This window comes from Cnephaeus nilssonii (assembly GCF_951640355.1).
Source record: "Cnephaeus nilssonii genome assembly, chromosome: 1".
Classification (NCBI taxonomy): Eukaryota; Metazoa; Chordata; class Mammalia; order Chiroptera; family Vespertilionidae; genus Cnephaeus; species Cnephaeus nilssonii.
Window position 1 is genome coordinate 116596753 of NC_137072.1, and position 17711 is coordinate 116614463.

Sequence of the window (17711 nt, forward strand, 5' to 3'; positions counted from 1 at the left end):
AGCATCGCACCTTTAAGGGGTAATGCTGGGCCCCTCCTTCCTCCCAGACTTGTGAGGCTGAACAGGTTCATGTATGAAGGGCTGAGCCAGCACCTGGCACAGGGACTACAGCACTGACGCTCTGCGGCCTGGGCACACGGGCTGGGGCAGCACAGTGACCGCCGTGTGTGAGGAAGTGGTGCCCCCGCGAGGGGAGCGGAGCAGGATCCGGGTGGAATGCAAAGGAGAGTCAGATGCGCCAGTAAGCTTTCCATTTCTAAAAACCTGGAGAGTAAAAGAGGGAAAACGGAAAGGCTTACCTCGAGGTCATCAAGGGAGCGAGTGACACTAAATCTCTTGGATCTTCCGAACGATCTCCGCGCAGAGGCGCGCTGAGAAGTCTGAGCGAGACCAAGTCCCCGCCCAAATTTTGAGCCCTAAACACAAAGAAAAGGAAAACTGAGTTACCTCCAGGGGAGAGGTGCTAGCTTTGCCTGAGGCACCACCTTGCAGGGAAGAGAGGGCCCAGGAAGCCAGACTGTGTCCCCCGGGAAAATGGCATGACCTGCGGACATCACCTCAATAAAAGCAGAGCCAAAGCCACGGCTGCCCAGGTCTCCAGGGGCTTGCTCTGTCCCTTACAACTCTGCGCCCCCCCCTCCGCCCCGAGAACGACCCCGCCTCACCTCCAGGCACCAGGGATCTGCGCCCCCCCCCCCCCCCCCCACGAGCAGACGAACAGCACGGGAACGTGCAGTGAGAGAATAGGGTCATTAACAAAGGCTGGTTTCACAAGGCCCCGCTGTGGCTGAATTTCATGAGCGTCGGGGAAACCAAAGAATCCCGACATTCAGCTGGCGTCTGAAGCCCAAACCGACTCAGGTGCCGGAAATAACCAGCCAGTGAAACATCTTGTTCTTTCTCCGGGAAATTACTATAATTAATTCACTGTTATTATGCTAGACACTTCTCTGAATGTGATCGTGGTTCCAGCAAATAAGTCACCACATCTTTCAAACAAAAGCATGGCAGCTGAAAACATCTGATTTCCCGGGGCCTTGAGCCCTAAGTGCCCTCACGGAGGGCAGGCGGGGAGCGCCGAGGAAACGCAAGGGCCCTGGGAGGGAGAGGGAGCCATCTGGGCTGGGCCAGACCCCGAGGAGGCTGGGAATCATCTCCCTGAGAGTGAGGACGCCGGAGGGCGGGCCAGGTACCTCGCTCTGCTCCCCTGGAGCCTGGAGCAGACTCGGTGGCCCCCAGAGAGGGTCAGCGCGCACTGTCAAAGGAACTGGTACCCAGTCCTCCAGCCCAGGGCAGCTCAGAGCTTGGAGCGCCCTCTGGCGGAGTGTCATCCCGCAGATCAGGGCTCTCAGTGGAGGCTGCTCCTGTTTCCTCCCTTCCTTGGGATTCGGGCAGTGATGCAAGGTCGCCCTAGGCATTGTTTGCACAGGGTCAGGATAAAGCCGGGCATATTCTCCAGATATGTTTACAATCTATTTTAAAACTTCCTGTTATTGTGCTAGAACAGTGGTCGGCAAATCGCTGCTCTCGAGCCACATGCGGCTCTTTGGCCCCTTGAGTGTGGCTCTTCCACAAAATACCACGGCCTGGGCGAGTCTATTTTGAAGAAGTGGCGTTAGAAGAAGTTTAAGTTTAAAAAATTTGACTCTCAAAAGAAATTTCAATTGTTGTCCTGTTGATATTTGGCTCTGCTGACTAATGAGTTTGCCGACCACTGGGCTAGAAAAACGTGTTGAATGCGGGCCCTCCTGGGCTGCCTGAGAGCTGAGCCTGTGGTCAGCTGTGCCCCTGGGACTCAGCAAGGCTTCCGATGCCAGGCCTCGCGGTGCCACTCGGGCTCCCGCAGCTACCTCCCTGCCTCAGTGCCGTCCCTCCCTCTCGGTTCCCTGTGCCAGTCCTGCTGTGTTCTCCATCTCCTGGCTGGATCCTACCTGTTACAGTCCCACTGTGCAAAGGGAGGCACTGAAGCCACCGCCACCACGGAGCAGTGACAGGACTCAACCATGGGACACGCAGGCCTCTGGCATCTGGCTCCTTCCCTGTCCCAAGGCCTCTCCCTCTGCTCATTGACAGCACGTCCTTCTCCCCTTTCCGGCCTGTCGCCGGCTCATCCTGACACACCTCAGCCCGCTCAGGCCAGGCCAGGAGGGACACAGGGACCCTCCTCTCCACTCTGGAAGCTTCTGCACTCCAACTGAGGAGGCCGTGCGGGGTGACCCTGAGCTAATAACGCAGGGGAACCCATTTAGCAAAGTAAAAAGCAACCAATGAATTTCAAGGGCTTACAGAAGGGACCCAATAAAACACAGTGCATGACACACTTGTGTGGCACCGCTGTCATTACAAAGGGCACTGCAGGAGTCTCAGCACTCACTGGCCACTGACCGGCAAGCTGTTTAACACGCACCAGCGTGTCAGTAAAATGAAAAGGAAGGCTCCAGCCTGAGGAGCTCACAGAACCCCACCAGGGCCCAAAGGAGGCCTGGCCCGTGAGCTGGGGAACTCGAGGCTTACCTCCCAACACGAGCCATAACGACTCCTCACAAGCGTCCCGTTCGTCTGTGACAGTGCGGCAACACCGCCCCTCTCTCAAGGATGTCTCTGTCACGTGGATGTTTCTCTCTCTCTCTCCCCCGCTCCATCCCTCCCTCCCACTCTCTCTAAAAAAAATCAATGGAAAAAATGCCCCAGGTGAGGATTAACAACAAAAGGGTGTATTGCCTCCCCCCATGGACTTCAAAGAGGCACAGGGGCAGGACCCCGCAGGCACCAGCAGTAGGAAAGGGTAGGAAGGAGGGGAGACCCTCACCTGGGCTGTGAGAAGTCACCGTCCCTTCCAGCCCGCCTGTCCCGCCAGAGCAAGGGCCTGCTGGGGATGAGACCACTTGAGGGCGGCTCCAGGCGAGACGGAGCCTCAGCACACAATCCCAGCAGACACCTGCGGCCACCGCTAGGGGAAGCAGCGGGGGCCTGGCAGCTGGTGTGCTGTCATTGCACCAGTCACTGACTCAGTCAGCCAGTCAAGTTCACGTTCACTAAACCAGCCCCCGCAGGCTTACCTTTTTGTCTTCCTTAGTCTTCCTAGCATTTCGATGGGGACCAAAAATGTTCTGCATCCCGAACGCCTTCCTGGACCAGTCCCTCTTCTGGGTGCTCAGCAGGGGCTGCGCCAGGCTGCCCTCCAGCCGGTAGCGGTCAGCGGGAATCTTGCTCATGGGAGGGGGCAGCGTGCCGCAGTTGATGCTGGACCACCCGTCAGTGGAGTCCGTGTAAGACTCCTGGTCACTGGCATGTCCGCACTGCCACTCCTGCAGGACGTGGACCGGAAGCCACCGCTGGCCAAACCCACCGCCAGGGCCCACGGTGCCTCTCTTGGAAGGAGGGACCGAACTCCGCACGGGGGCCGGGGGGACCTCCACGTGAGAAGTGGGCCCCAAATGCTTACTGAAGTCCCAGCCCCTGTCAGCCTGTGGAGCGGCTTCAAATGGGGGCCCTGCCTCGGGGTCGTGGATAAAGGCCCCATTCCAGGGGGTGCCCCAAGGCTGGGAGCCCCTCCCACCCGCACCCTCCCAGGTGCTGCTGCTGGGGCCATGTCTGCTGGAGCTGGCGCCCAGGTCCACCACAAGCACCCGGCTGCTTCTCTCCTCCTGGTTGAAATTCCCAATGCCACTGTCGCTGTTGCTGCTGGTGCTGGTGTTCTGGTGGGCATCGGCGTCCCCGTCCGCGAAGGCCCGGGCGCGCACACCCTCAATCAGCTCGCCCATGTCCCGGTACAGCACAGAGATGAACTGGAGGACCGGCAGGGAGGACGCCGGGAATTCCAGGCAGCCATTGGTGTCAGGGTCAGCTGTGCACTCAAACCCGAACCGCCGGGCGATGCCCTGGTGGATCTTGTGATTGAACAAGTCTGGGTCCACCATGAACACGTGGCAGGAAGTCCGCAAGACGCCCTCGCCCTCCCGCGCCAGGCTGCCGTCGTCGCTGCTCTGCATGGTCACAAGCCCGAAGAACCGTCGGTCGTCGGGGCACACGGCGCTGAAGGCCAGCTTCTCGGCGGGGTACTCGGCCAGCACGGCGGCCTTGTCGGTGCACAGCTGCACGCCGTCGTGCATGATCTTCATGGTCACCAGGGAGTGGATCTTCTGCTCGGCCCGCAGGCGCCGCAGGCAGCCGCGAATGGCCTGGAAGCTGTCGGCCTCCAGGCTGCAGCTCGTGGAAGGAAGTTCGATGGAACCCAAATAGCCAACGACCATGGCGACGTTTAAAATACTTGCATCTAATCCAAACTCTTCCTGATTCTCTAGTCCAAGACTGAAAACCGAGTCGTCATTGATAACGTGGGAGATCTCCTTGGAAAGCAGGCCGGGCTGCGGGTCGCCTACACTTTCCTGCCCAAGGTCGAATCGCGCAGCCGCCGACTCTGAGAGAGACCTCTGCTTCAGTTTCGAGGGCTCTGAGCTGCTTGCATGCAGACGAGGGTTTTCGAAGATCATGCTGAAAATCCCACCCGACTGCATGTCCTCGACGACTCTCTCGGCTCTGTTGATGCCTAGCGCTTTGGAATCGAGTCTGGGCTTCCGCCAGCCTCTCCCGTCATAGAAGCCCACCTCCTCGTCACTGGAGCAGGACTCCAGGTGACCGAGGCCTTCGCCCACCACCATGTGCAGGACCCCGGAGCATTTCCCGATGAGTTTAACCACGTCCTCATGGGACGCTTTCTTCACGTTGATTTCATTGACAGCGAGTATCTGGTCTCCGGCGCGGAGGCCCACAAAATCGGCAGGGCTCCCCCTCATGACACAGCTGAGCACACAGGGCGCCTGGCCGGAAAGGGTGAACCCGTAGCCTGCTCTCCCTCTGGCAACCTCCACACTCCTCAGGCGAGGGGGTGCCGTCCCCTGTGGCGGGCGCTCCACTGTGTCCCCCGCTCTGTACATCTCAGCGCGCCTCCCAGGACAGGAGCATCGTCCCCGGGGACCCACAGTTCAGAGAACGCTTGCTGCTGCCATCCTCTTCTAGAAATGCCGCCCTGAGGAAGAAAAACAACAGCTCGTCATTCAGAGCCCAGGCCTCCCCTGCTTACTAGTATGACCTGAACTCGAAAAGGTATCTCATAGCAAACCCGTCACCAAGTAGTCTCCAGTTACCAAGTAAATGGCAGTGAGGAGAGGCAGTAAATCTTAGGCTAAGAATTTCCTTCCAAAGTGGGAAATGTCTCCCAGGACGGGTCCCCCTCAACACCGACCCCTCCTGCGAGGCTGCCCTGGGGACTCTGCAGGACCCACTTCCTGGCACTGTTCCACCTCCCGATCCAGACAGAAGAGAAGGGACCTGGAGACCCTCACACTCCCAGTGTGGCCCGAAGCCCAGCCACCGCCAGGGGCTCCCCTGCAGACCGATGTGTCTGAGGGGCATTTGAACCCAGGGCAGAGTCGGACTGAAACGCGGCGCTGGCTACAGACTCGGGGTCTCACTCCTGAGACAGCCCAGGTCCACCCGTGCGTGATCGATCACTAGGAAGGTTTCCCCCGGACGGCACCTGCTGATGACTCATGGTCCACCCCCCACCCCCCCAATTAATGTCTGCGAACACGGTACCGTGTGGGGAAAACATCCGTCTCAAACACCTCAGTGCACACCAGAGGCCACCCGACACAGCAGAGGAAACCTCCGAAAACAGCGCAGGAGTTCAGCACTAACAGGCAGTCCAAGGCGTGTGCTCCGAACAGAAACCCTGGCGAATACGCTAGCTGCCTACGCAGTCATGATCCCGCAGCTGAAGGCCCTAGCAGACAAGGCGCCGGTGCGGCACCTGCTACGGCTGCGGTGCGGGCTGGGTTCACACAGGGCTACTTCGGTGGGCTCTTCGCCACGCCGCCGCCTCCCGGTTCCCCATTAGCGCACAAGCACATGTCTGTGCAGGAAGTGACCTCTTTGAAGTATTTCTGCTGGCAACAATTATTAATCTGGTCTCAAAGGGTCCATCAAGTCCTTGGTAGCTTTACCCCCTAATCTGAGCATTACTGTAAGTTTAGGAAGTGGGTGGTCAGCCACCAGCATTGTTAGTATGCATGTCGTTGAGTAATTTACAATAGTCTGAGCAGAAGAGTATGCTCTGTTCAAAATGCTCCCATTCAGCATTTTGTTATTATGCAAGTTTTTACATGCTTGTTCGTTTTTTAATGAATTCTTGAGGTTTTACCACTTCAAGCCCCAAGAAACCAAAGGCCAAGCTGCAGGGGCGCGTGGCAGGCGCCTCGGTTCTGGTCTCCAGGAGCACGGCCCGCCTTCCCACGTATTTCATTGCTAAGCAGCCAAACAAGAACTTACACACAGAAAAGCAGCTCTTGGAACTGGGAAATGCAGCAGAGATAAACAATCAGGAGCGAGGAGAAGGCAGCAAGGGAGAGAAGAAATTCAAGACTGGCAAATTTAAGGACATTTCACTTCTTTGAACACAGAGATTTGTTTACAGTTAATAACGTTACAATGAAATGGAATTCCAAAAATATGAAGTTGAAGAAACAGGCTAGTGTCATATGCACCACATAAAGTTTTAAACACTACCCTTAAACACTCCTCACCCCCCCACTCCCCGCAGGCTGCGAGGAAGAGGTGGCGGCCCCAAAGGGAGGGAGCGCCCAAGGCCTCCGGGCAGAAGGAAGGCCGGGAACAGGATCCCTGCGCAGCTGCTTGAATATTTTATCGCTGGTTCCTGGTGTCTCCGCTACAGAAGGCCTCACACCAAGCAGCATCTCTAACTCAGAACTTTTCCCTTTTTTAACGTGTGGAGAAGAAAATCTAGATTTAGCAGAAAATTATACTATTTTAACTTACAAAGGTCCATTTTACTGTTTCAAAAATATTAACATACTAGAGGCCCGGTGCACGGATCCATGCACCGGTGGGGTCCCTCGGCCTGGCCTGTGGGGTTGAGTGGACCTCCGCACTGCCACAGCCCAGCCTTACCCGCCAGCTTGTCGGGCTCCAGCCGGCTGTCTGTGTCAATCCTGCTCAGCCCGGCCCCGCTGCACCTGCCACCGCCAGAGCTCAGGCGTGCAGGGGGAGTGTCCGAGGGAAAGGCTTGCGCCACTGTCGCAGCTGCGCTCACCAGTGGTGAGCCCGGCATCTGGTGCCCATCTGTCAGCTGAGCGGCGCTCCAGCTGTGGGAGCGCACTAACCACCAGGGGGCAGCTCCTGCTTTGAGCATCTGCCCCCTGGTGGTCAGTGCGCATCATAGCTACCGGCTGGTCATCCAATCATCTGGTTGCTTAGGCTTTTATATATATATATTAGAGGCCTGGTGCACGAATTCATGCACAGGTGGGGTCCCTTGGTCTGGCTGGTGATCAAGGCCTATCGGGGGGCCTGCCGGCCAGAGGGAGGGACCCCGGGAGATTGGCTGGCCAGCCCCTGCATTAGGGCCGGTCAGGGAGGGAGGGGCCACAGGAGATTGGCTGTGGGAGCACATGGACCACCAGGAGGCAGCTCCTGCATTGAGCGTCTGCCCCCTGGTGGTCAGTGTGCATCATAGCAACTGGTCGACCAGTCATTCCGATTGTTCGGATTGTTCAGTTGTAACGGTCACTTAGACTTTTATACATATAGACTAGAGGCCTGGTGCACGAATTCATGCACAGGTGGGGTCCCTCAGCCTGGCTGGCGATTGGGGCCGTCTCACCCAGTCCCAATTGGGGCCGATCGGGGCCAGCTGGCTGGTGGGAGGTACTGCAGGAGGTTGGCCGGCCACGGGAGGTTGGCGTGTGAGCGCACTGACCACCCAGCTGGCCATGGGGAGGGACCGCGGGAGGTTGGCTGGCCATGGGAGGTTGGCTGTGGGAGTGCACTGACCACCGGGGGCAGTGCCTGCGTCGAGCATATGCCCTGGTGGTCGGTGCGCATCACAGCTACCGGCCGGTCATCTGGTCGCTTAGGCTTTTATATAGATAGATAATTGACCCTTGAACAGTGCGGGGGTTAGCGGCACCGGAAACGCATGCGTAAGTTTTTTTTTTTTTTTGTATATTTTATTGATTTTTTACAGAGAGGAAGAGAGAGGGATAGAGAGTAGAAACATCGATGAGAGAGAAACATCGATCAGCTGCCTCTTGCACACCCCCTAATGGGGATGTGCCCGCAACCAAGGTACATGCCCTTGAGCGGAATCGAACCTGGGACCCTTGAGTCCGCAGGCCAACGCTCTATCCACTGAGCCAAACCGGTTTCGGCCGCATGCGTAAGTTTTGACTCCCCCCAAACTTAACTCCAGTCCCTTGGTATCTGTGGGGAATGGGTTCCAGGACCCCCGCAGACACCCAAATCCGAGGATGCGCTAGTCCCTCACACAGTATCGCATGAAGCTACACACAGTCAGCCCTTCACATCCGAGGACTCCCAACCACGGGTCAAAAATACTGTTTTCAATCTGCGGTTGGCTGACTCCAAGGATGCAAAACTTGGGGTACTGAGGGCTGACTATATATTTTTTGAAAAACCCACATATAAGTGGACCTGCACAGCTCAAACCCACGTTGTCCAAGGGTCACCTGTACTACATATTGATTCTAATCCTCTGTAACGTGGTTTACCTCAAGCAAGATCCACAGGATTACGAATGAAGAGGAACAAGTGAGCACAAGCTCCTGTCTAAGGTAAAAATGTACGCCCTCCAACGGCGAGGAAACTGTGTGCTAGATCATACTGGCTGGGCTCACGCCAGGCATTGAGGACAGCAGACACCTCAGCCCCAGAGGACAGAAAGGCACCCGAGTCCGGGAAAACTGTCTCCCTGTCACTGGCCTGACGCAGGGTGACGCGGGGCTCTCCTGTCACTTCCCACAGCTCCCTACGAGTGTGTGGGGCTTAGCATCGGAAGGAACTTCTTTCATTCACATCATACTGGAATGCCCTCTGCACACAGGGACGTAAGGTCTCAATGGAGGAAAGCAGCTTGGCAGAAGGCAGGAAGCAGACATGCGGTGGCGATGGCGGCCACAGCAGAGGGGGCAGGAGCCAGGGCGAGGGGGAGAGCTGGTAGGAGCTCCCAGTCAGCCGGCCTCCCATGCAGGCCAGCAGTCCAGCACTCAGCCTCTTCTCTGGTGCCACCTTGCCCACCTACACCTGCCCCCACCTCCTTCTGGCTCATCTTCCTAACCCAGCATCACCCTGCTCACACCCATGACGCTTCCCGAGGGACCCAGCCTTACCCCCAGCCTGCCATCCGAGGCCGCCCTCACCAGGCCCCTACCCAAAGCTCAACGTCACCTCAGGCAGTCCATCCTCACAGCCCCAGGATTTTCCCAGGATTTTCCTGCCCACTCATTCATCCGTTCGCGTGTCCATTCAATGACTGCCGAGGGGCTTCGACAGCAGCACCAGGTAGACAGTTATGAACAGGTGACCAGAGATGGCCCTGATCCCCTGGGGCCCTGCCCCTGGGGACAAGACAGCTCAGCAGGTCGGTATGTCCACACAGGTCGGGGACACACACAGGAAGGCCCACAGCCCTGACTCCATCTGAGAAGTTACTCTCCCCTCAACACACCCCCTTCCTCGGCTGCCCCTTGGCTCAGCTCGGATCCCCCCCCCCCCCCCCCCGCCTGAGGCCCCACTAACTCCTCCAATCCTCACTCGCCCCAACTGCCCTGCACAGCACTGGGCCCCACGATTGGGCTGTGCCTGCTGTCCATCGCCAGCCCAGGGGCACACTGTGCAGCCCCCGTAGCTTTCTGAGGCAGAGCTGTGGGCAGTCATGAGAAGCTGGGAGTAGCAGCTGGGCGCCGCCTGCCAGGGCCGGGCTGCACAAGGCCCAGGTGTGCACTGGAGGGATCCTGACTGTGCGGAAGACCACCATCAGCTCAGGCAGGGCCAGGAGCCCCACCTGGCTCCCCCAGGCCCCCAAACAGGACTGAGCCCAAGGGGCTCAAAGAGCAGGGCTGACCTCCCCCAGCCAGTGGGCCGCTTCCGCCCAAGAGCTCTGGCACCAGCCTGGCGGTGACCGAGTCGGGAAAAGTAAACAAGACCAGCCGAGCAACATCCTTTCAGGGTCTACAGCTGATGGGAGTGCGGGGCTATTTCTAATTCCAGAGACAAATTCTTGTTCAATAATCTTGAAATACTGAAGGTTAAATCGTGTCAATTTCTCCTTCCCTTTTTATCTCTACTTAATATTTGTTTGTGGTTTTTAAACCGGGGCAAAGTGAGCCTATAAACAGAGTTGCTGGATTTAGTGAGTCAAAATACAGGACACCTAGATGTGAATTTCAGACATAAGACGAATAACATTTAGTATAAGTATGTCCCAACACCGCACAGCAGGTTGTATCTGGCCCATCTGTGCAGGGACAGATGAGGCGGCACGTCTTGCCGGCCCGACCCAGTGGCCCTGGGCTCCTCCTTGCCGGAGCCTGGCTCCCATGATCCCACCTGGACATCACCTTCCACCCCCACTACCCCTCCCAGCCACTTCCCAGGGCGGAGCTGACGGCGGCAGGCCAAGAACAGGAGGGGCAGGCCAAGCCGTGTCCACCTGCACAGCGTGACCATCACCCGGCCTCACCCCCAAACGAAGGACCAGGAAGGACAGGCCTCCTAGGTGACTCCCCCACCATACAAATGTGGTCTTGCCCTACGCAACCCACGGAAAAGCGGCGACTGCTGGCCTGGCGTGTGTCTGTTTTCACTGGGGCCGCAGGGAATCGTTCTGCTCGCGTGTCTCCGTCACTCGCAGGAAGACAAGGCAAACTGCATGTGCACGAGGTCCTGGGCGCCGCGTCGCAGGCGTGTGAGGGAGAAGCTGCTAGCCCAGTCCGCACACAGGGTGCTGGGGGCAGACCACTTTAAAACTACTTTTTTTAATATATATATTTTTTTATTGATTTCCGAGAGGAAGGGAGAGTGAGAGATGGAAACATCGATGAGAGAGAAACATTGATTGGCTGCCTCCTGCACGCCCCCTACTGGGGATCGAGCCTGCAACCTGGGCATGTGCCCTTGGCCAGAATCGAACCTGGGACCCTTCAGTCCGCAGGCCAACGCTCTATCCACTGAGCCAAACCGGCAAGGGTGGCAGATCACTTTTAGATGCAAGGGGGGAGGAATGGCCAGAGGAAGTCATGTGGGCAGGAGGCCCTGTCCCCCTCCTGACCCCACATGGCTCCTCACCTCCCAGGTCCAGGCAGGGTGGATAATGGGCTGAATGGTAGACCCAAAGACCTAAAGTCCTAATCCCCAGAACCTGGAAATGTGACCTTATTTGGAAAAAGGATCTTTGCAGCTGGAATCAGAAGCTTTGAGATGGGGAAATGACCTGGAATTATCCCCATTCAAGAGAAGCACACAGCTACACTGAGTGGCCAGATTATTATGATCTCTGAACGCATAATAATCTGGCCACTCTCTATATATGTATATTAGAATTCGTGCATGGGTGGGGTCTGGCCAGCCTGGCCAGGGGGAGGGGACATGGGCGGTTGGCCAACCTGCCTGCTGGTCGAACTCCTGGTCGAGGGGACAATTTGCATATTAGCCTTTTATTACATAGGATATACACTGAGTGGCCAGATTATTATGCGTTCAGAGATCATCATCATCTGGCCACTCAGTGTATATCCCCACAGCTTCTTCACCCACCAATCAGGTGGACCCTAAATGTAATCACAAGTGGCCTTATAAGAGGGAGGCAGAGGGAAGAGGGGAGATCAGACACAGGGAGATGCCATGTGAAGACAGGACAGAGACTGGAGTGATGTGGCCCCGAGCCCAGGACTGCTGGCACCACCGGAGCTGGGAGGGGCAGGCAGGACCCTCCCCAGCGCCTCCAGGAGGAGCACAGCCCTGCCACACCCAGACTTCTGGCCTCAGAACGGGGAGTGAATAAATGTCTGCGGCTTTCAGCCACCCACTTTGTGGTACTTCGTTACAACAGCCACAGGAAAGGAATACAAGGGGTAGGCCCAGGGAACCCTCCTCCTCCTGGGACCCACTGCCCGACCCTCGCAGTGAGGAGCTGACCGGCTGCTAAATGCTTAACTCCACAGAACCGTCCTTCTGGGCTGGACTCCAGGAAATGAGGGGCTCTGGTGCACGGGACAGTCCGGGCACCTCACTCTGCCCAAGGGCCCCCCAGCTCCTCTGGCCTGCACTCAGGAGGAGTCAGGAGGAGTCATAGCCTGGCACATAGTAGGGGCTTGGAACAGATGTGCTACATGAAGACCTGAGCTGCCTCCTGGGCACAAACCGAGTCACAGCGATGACACTACAAGCCTGGACGTGACCTAATTCGCACCATCGCTAACAGGTGCTGAGCACGTCCTGCGTGTCAGACGTAGTTCCCCACCATTTTACACAGATTATCTGTGGACCCTGAGAAAGAAGATGCCTAATTAAGAAGGGGTCCTGGCGGCTTACCTGGGCTTAAATTAAAAAATAAATCAATAAAAGCTGCACTGAGATACCCACCTCAGCACTCAACTGCCTCCTGCAGCGTGTTCCTGTGGGCTGAGCCAGGAGTTCCTGGAACCTATTTCAACCAATAGGACTGAGGCTTTCCCCACCCAAGAGAAGCACACAGCTCTGTCCCCACAGCTTCTTCACCCACCAATCAGGACAGTGCCTTTTGGACCAATCAGTGAGGATTTGGATCCCTCATTTGCATGAGGACAGACCAATCAGGGACCAGGAGCAGGGACTTCTGTCTATAAGCTTCCCTCTGGCCCTGAGAGCCCGCTTTCCCTTTCCCCAAAGGCTCCCTTTCCCTGGCTTCACTGGAGCAGAGGAGCAGAGCAGAGCAGCCAGGAGCGGAGTGGGGCAGAGCTGCCTGCTGGAAGGGGCCTGGCCCAGGCTGCCTCACAGCCATGCTGTCTCCACAGCTGTGCTGGGCCACAATTGATGGTTTGCATAAAGTTTCCTTCTTCACTGCACCCCAAATTGGGGATTCCTGTTGGTGTTGAATTAGCACCAAGGAGGCTGACACACCATCCTTGCTGTTCACCTATTTTATAGTCAGAAACCGTGGCACAGAAGAGTAGTTTGCCCGTGGTCAAACCAGGTACCAGATGAGGTCAAGAACGTGGTACCGAAAGGCAAAAATCTGCACCTTTGCCTCAGCCGGAGCCCGAGCCCTGGTAAACGCGCAGTGGGCCCGGAGAGCAGCCGCCTCTGGGAGGCCAAAGCAGCCCGGGCCTTACCCCTAAGTGTCTCTCATCAGAGGAAGACAAGAACGTACAGCCTCTCCTGCCGCATGCTCACCAAACCCCACCCGAAGCAGGCACCTCTCAGGCTGACGCAGGGAGCCCAGCGCAGGCTTCGCCTCACCCTAACGGCTTTGTGAGGGAAAGGCTGTCAGGCTGGAGTGGCTCACTCCCCATTACTTGGTTCTCCAGAGGAGACGACTGATCACAGGCGATCAGGGCGCGGAAAGCCTCATGCACTCTCCTTGCTGCTCAGTCAAGTTCCAAGCAGGTTCAACATCTAAAGACCAAGGATCTGAAGGCTCTGGAGAGCCCTGAAGAGCAGGCAGAACCCGGGAGGGAGCTGTCCCCTAAAGGGGGGCTGCAATGGATAAGACGGTCAGGCGGGCGTCTGCACAGGGACTGGAGCTCGGGGAAAGCGCGTTCCTCCCAGCTTTGAGCCAGGGAATGGAGTGTGGGCGTGGCGGGGTGCCTGGGAAGAGAGGGGGCCATCCCAGGACCTCAGAAAGGAGGAGCTGGAGAGCGGAAGCCCTGAAATCTGTTCATAAACTAAGCCCGGTCCTTGGCCAGCCCGGAGCTGCCAGGCAGAAGGTGAGTCCATGGAGCAGCAGGAGGCGGCTGGCAGGCAAGTGCACCGAGTGGCGATTACACAGAGATTTCAGTTCGAGTCCAAAGTAACTTCCAGAACAAAACACAACACTCTTTTTTGAAAAGAATCATTGCAATGGACATCCACGATGTCTAGTACACAACCAAATACTTCCAGATGTTCAGACATAGTGTGACCGCGGTCAAGAGAAAGGAGGTCAACAGAAACAGATCCTGAGGTAACCCAGGGGCTGAAATTAGCAAATAAGAGCTAAAGGCAGCTAATAAAGCGTGTCAAGGATTTAATGGGAAATATGGTCACAATAAACAGATGGCGTATCTCAGCAGAGACAGAAACTATAAAGCAGCACCAGGTGGAAATGTGTGTCCACTTCTGAAGAGAGCTGCCAAGGGAGCGAGTGGCCATCAGCTCCCCAAAGTAAAGACCAGCGGCTCTACCAGACCTGAGCCCGAAGCCAGGCTCATCTCCTTTCCTGGGCCACCTTCTCCAGGATGGCTCCAGCCTCCCCTCCGGGGCAGGGCCGGGCAGGGCACCCACAAGGCCCTTCCGGACACGCAGCGGCAGCACCCCTGGCTTAGAGCGGCCGGCGGACCAGGAGGTGCAGGAGATGGCTCAGCACAGTCCTTTCAGCAGTCAAGTCAGGAGCACTGGGCTACAGGGTGGTCCCCAAAGACACAGGTCCTGGCTCCTGGAATGGTGTGATTCACTTGGGGTCCTGGTACACACGGGTGGGCCAAGAACGGAATGACAAGGGTCCTTACGGGAGGGAGGGAGGAAGGCGGGGCGCAACCAGGGAAGCAAGGGGGTGGGCACTGGGGTGGGAGGCTGAGGCCAGCCTCCAAAGCTGAAAAGGGGCAGGAAGGTTCTCCCGCCCTGAGCCCCCTGAGGCTGCCCCGAGGTTTCAGCCCAGCGAGACCCAGAGGAATGTTAGTGGCTAAGCCCCGAAGTTGGTGGTACTTGGTCTCAGCAGCCCCGGGAAAGTCCTACAAGTGCTAATAAGCAAGCAAAACGCTGATTGGAAATGCCACCAAGTTCACAGAAAACACCCTGGCTCGGGTTCTGTGTGCTTCCACCAGTGTGTTCTTTTCTGCTTCACCCTACAGCGAGGTTCGGTCCATTTCAGACAAAGGTAAGTGTCAAAAGGCAGTAAAATCAGAAGCGAACCTGCTGCCCATCTGCGGGCTGCAGCCCCGGCCTCCTCATCCTGAGCCTGGGGCCGCCCCACCCCCGACGTCCAGCCCCAGGCCAGCTCCTCTTGCCTGGCCCCGGCCCTTCCTCCAGATGGTCACCCCAACAAGGGGCTCTGGGCCCCTCCTCTTTGCCCACGGGCCGCTCGGTGCCTCCCTGCCCTCCTGACCCTCCCTAACGCTGCCACCCTGACCCTCTGGCACCCGCCCCCGCCTCCCCCTCCACAGCCCAAGTCCATGGCCTTGCCACAGCCCTCCTCTTGGGGGACCTCCCTGCGACCTGGCCACTGCGGCCCTCCTCAGCCCCCATCATCAGCCCCCCAGGGCCCGGCGGTGGGCGCCTCAGCCATGTGCCCACCCGTGCGAGGAGCACCCCGCAGCCGAGGTCCTACGTGGGCACTTCACGTCCTCAAAACCACGGGGCAAGGAGACATTTTCAAGAAACTTCACACTTAGGACAACTGTATTTCTAAAGTGACCTCGGGCTCTCCTGCTCGTCGCCCTCCCCCCACTGCCCCTCTGGGCCCCCATGGGGCCGGGTCTCCCTCCCCGGGGAAGCGGGTGGCCCTTCCAGGCAGACCTCCCTGCCCTGCAGGTCACAGGTGCCCAAGGGCAGCCGCCTGCGAGCACCGCGGACCCCAAGGCAGGCCCCAGTCCCAACCCACCCCACCCACCAACGGGGAAACGGAGGCACGCACACCTGGCCACCTGCCCGAGGCCAGATCCGTGGCCGTGGCCAGGCCCACTCGGGGCCTCCGTCTCCCCGACCACCCGCACGGCGGCGGCGTCTGGGAGCGGGAGGGGGGCCGGGCTCAGTGAATTTGCTGAGTCGGGGTCCCTGGAGACGCCTCTGCCCAACAATGCGGCGCCTGTTAGGTCCGGCCAGGGAACCAGGACCGCCGGGGCGAGCGGGCACGGGCACGGCGGGCACGGGGCGGGGGGCGCGGGGAACGCGGGGTGGGGGTGCGGGGGGCGCAGGGGCGCGGGGGCGCAGGGGCCGGGTCCGCCCCAACGCCGCCCACCCCGCCCGCCCCCAGCCTGGCCGACCCGCCCCGCAGCACCGCGAGGCCTCGCAGCGACCCACACACGGGCCCCGACGAGTGCCCTGCGCTGGGCCGGGAACAAAAGGCGGGCAGCCGGCGGCCGGGCCGGGCCGGGGAGAGACTCTCTGAGGAGGCGGCGGCCTGAGGAGCGGGACCGGCCGGCGCCCTGCACCCCACGTCGCGCTGGGCGGGGCCGGCGGCCGAGGGCGCTCGCTCGCGCCCGGAGAAGAAAGAAAGCGGGGCGGGGCGGCCCTGCGCCCGCCCGCAACCTACCCGCTCGCTCCGCCGCCCGCGTCCGCGCCGCCCGCGCCGCCCGCGCGCCCAACGGTCTCCTCAGCCGCCGCCGCCTGGGGTAAGGGGCGGGGCCCGGGACAAGGGGCGGGGCCGGGCCTGGTGGGCGGGGCCGGCGGGTGGGGCATCCGGGGGCGTGGTCGTGTTTGGGCGTGGCCTCAGGGCGAGGTAGGGCGTGGCCTCCACGGGTGTGGGCGTGTCTCAGGAGGCAGCGGAGCGCAGTTTATGGGTGGGTCGGAGCCTCCAGGGGGCGGGGCCTGCACGGGGCGCCAAACCGGACGTGCGGCCAGGCCGCTAGGGGCGGGGCATCCAGGGGACCAAGGTGGGAAGAAACAAGGGCGGGGCCTTGAGATGGGAGGCGGGCCTCCCAGGCAGGGGGCGGGACTTCCGCTGCCCGAGCTGTGACCACGGATCCCGCTCAGCCCTACGCCCCCCGCTTCAGTCCCCTCCGGGCCACCTCTAGGTCCCCTCGGTGCCCCCGCCGGGCCCGCCCGCCCCCTCTTCCGACTGCCTTCCGGACTTTGATGCTCGTCGAGATCGCATTCAGGGGAAATCGTTTTAAAGGCGGAGAGTGGCTCGCCTCCCGCAGGTGGGAGGCCAGGCCTGCGGAGCCCAGCGCGGCTGGTGGCGGGCCCAGGGGCCTGCCCCCCACCGCCCGCAGCCGCCTCTGCCCCCTGGACCTTCCTGGGGTCGCTCCCCGCCCCCAGCCGTCTTCTTCCTCCGCGGTCGCTGTTTCTGTGGCAGTGACGTCCCTCTTGTCACCGGCCCGCCTGCCGAGGACTTCCAGGAGGGGCCTCGGGGTTACTGTGCGGTGGGGGGTGGGGGGGGGGCAAGTCCAGGACTCCGGGCGGCCCCCAGGATGCAGCCAGCACCCAAGCCTGGCTGAATCTCCTGGGCTGTCTGTCAAGCCGTGGTGACAAGTCCCCGGCCATGACAGTGCAGCCGCCATTGGCTGGGACCATCAGAGAACCTAGGTTATGCGTTCACATGCCCTCCATGCGCCCCAAGCACAGCGAGGGCGACCTTTCCACGGCCTGGCATGGTGCCTCTTCCCCTGTATTTGCAAAGCAAACACCCCCATGGCGCCGTGGAGCGGGGAGGCGGCGTTAGAGGAGCCCTCCGGCAGGACAGGAAGCGGTGACTCGGGGCCATTGTCTACAACAGGACTGCCGGGACCAAATGTGTCCCCCAGCACGGCCTGTTGAAGCCGACCCCTGTGAGATGGAGCTAGGAGGTGAGGCCCCCGGGAGGTGAGTAGGCCAGGAGGGTAGAGCCCCCTGGAATGGGAGTAGCGCCTTTATAAGAGACCCCAGAGCACCCTGTCCCTCCCCCCGCGTGAGGTGACAGTGAGGGGGCGCTGGCCATGAGCCGGGACCTGGGCTCCTCTGCT

The 17711-nt window shown here is 59.5% G+C and overlaps 1 protein-coding gene across 3 annotated transcripts in view; it reads right to left on the reverse strand.

Moving 5' to 3' along the window:
• Nucleotides 1–16396, reverse strand: part of RGS12 (regulator of G protein signaling 12) — a 72751-nt gene extending 56355 nt beyond the window's left edge. For all 3 annotated transcript variants that reach the window (XM_079767606.1, XM_079767607.1, XM_079767608.1), the window contains exons 1-3: nucleotides 16304–16396; nucleotides 3060–5029; nucleotides 300–416 (exon numbers count right to left, since the gene is read on the reverse strand). In XM_079767606.1, coding sequence (XP_079623732.1) covers nucleotides 300–416; nucleotides 3060–4937 — 1995 coding nt within the window. In that variant the 5' untranslated portion in view covers nucleotides 4938–5029; nucleotides 16304–16396. The remainder of the gene's footprint in view (nucleotides 1–299; nucleotides 417–3059; nucleotides 5030–16303) is intronic.
• Between the last annotated feature and the right edge of the window lie 1315 nt (nucleotides 16397–17711).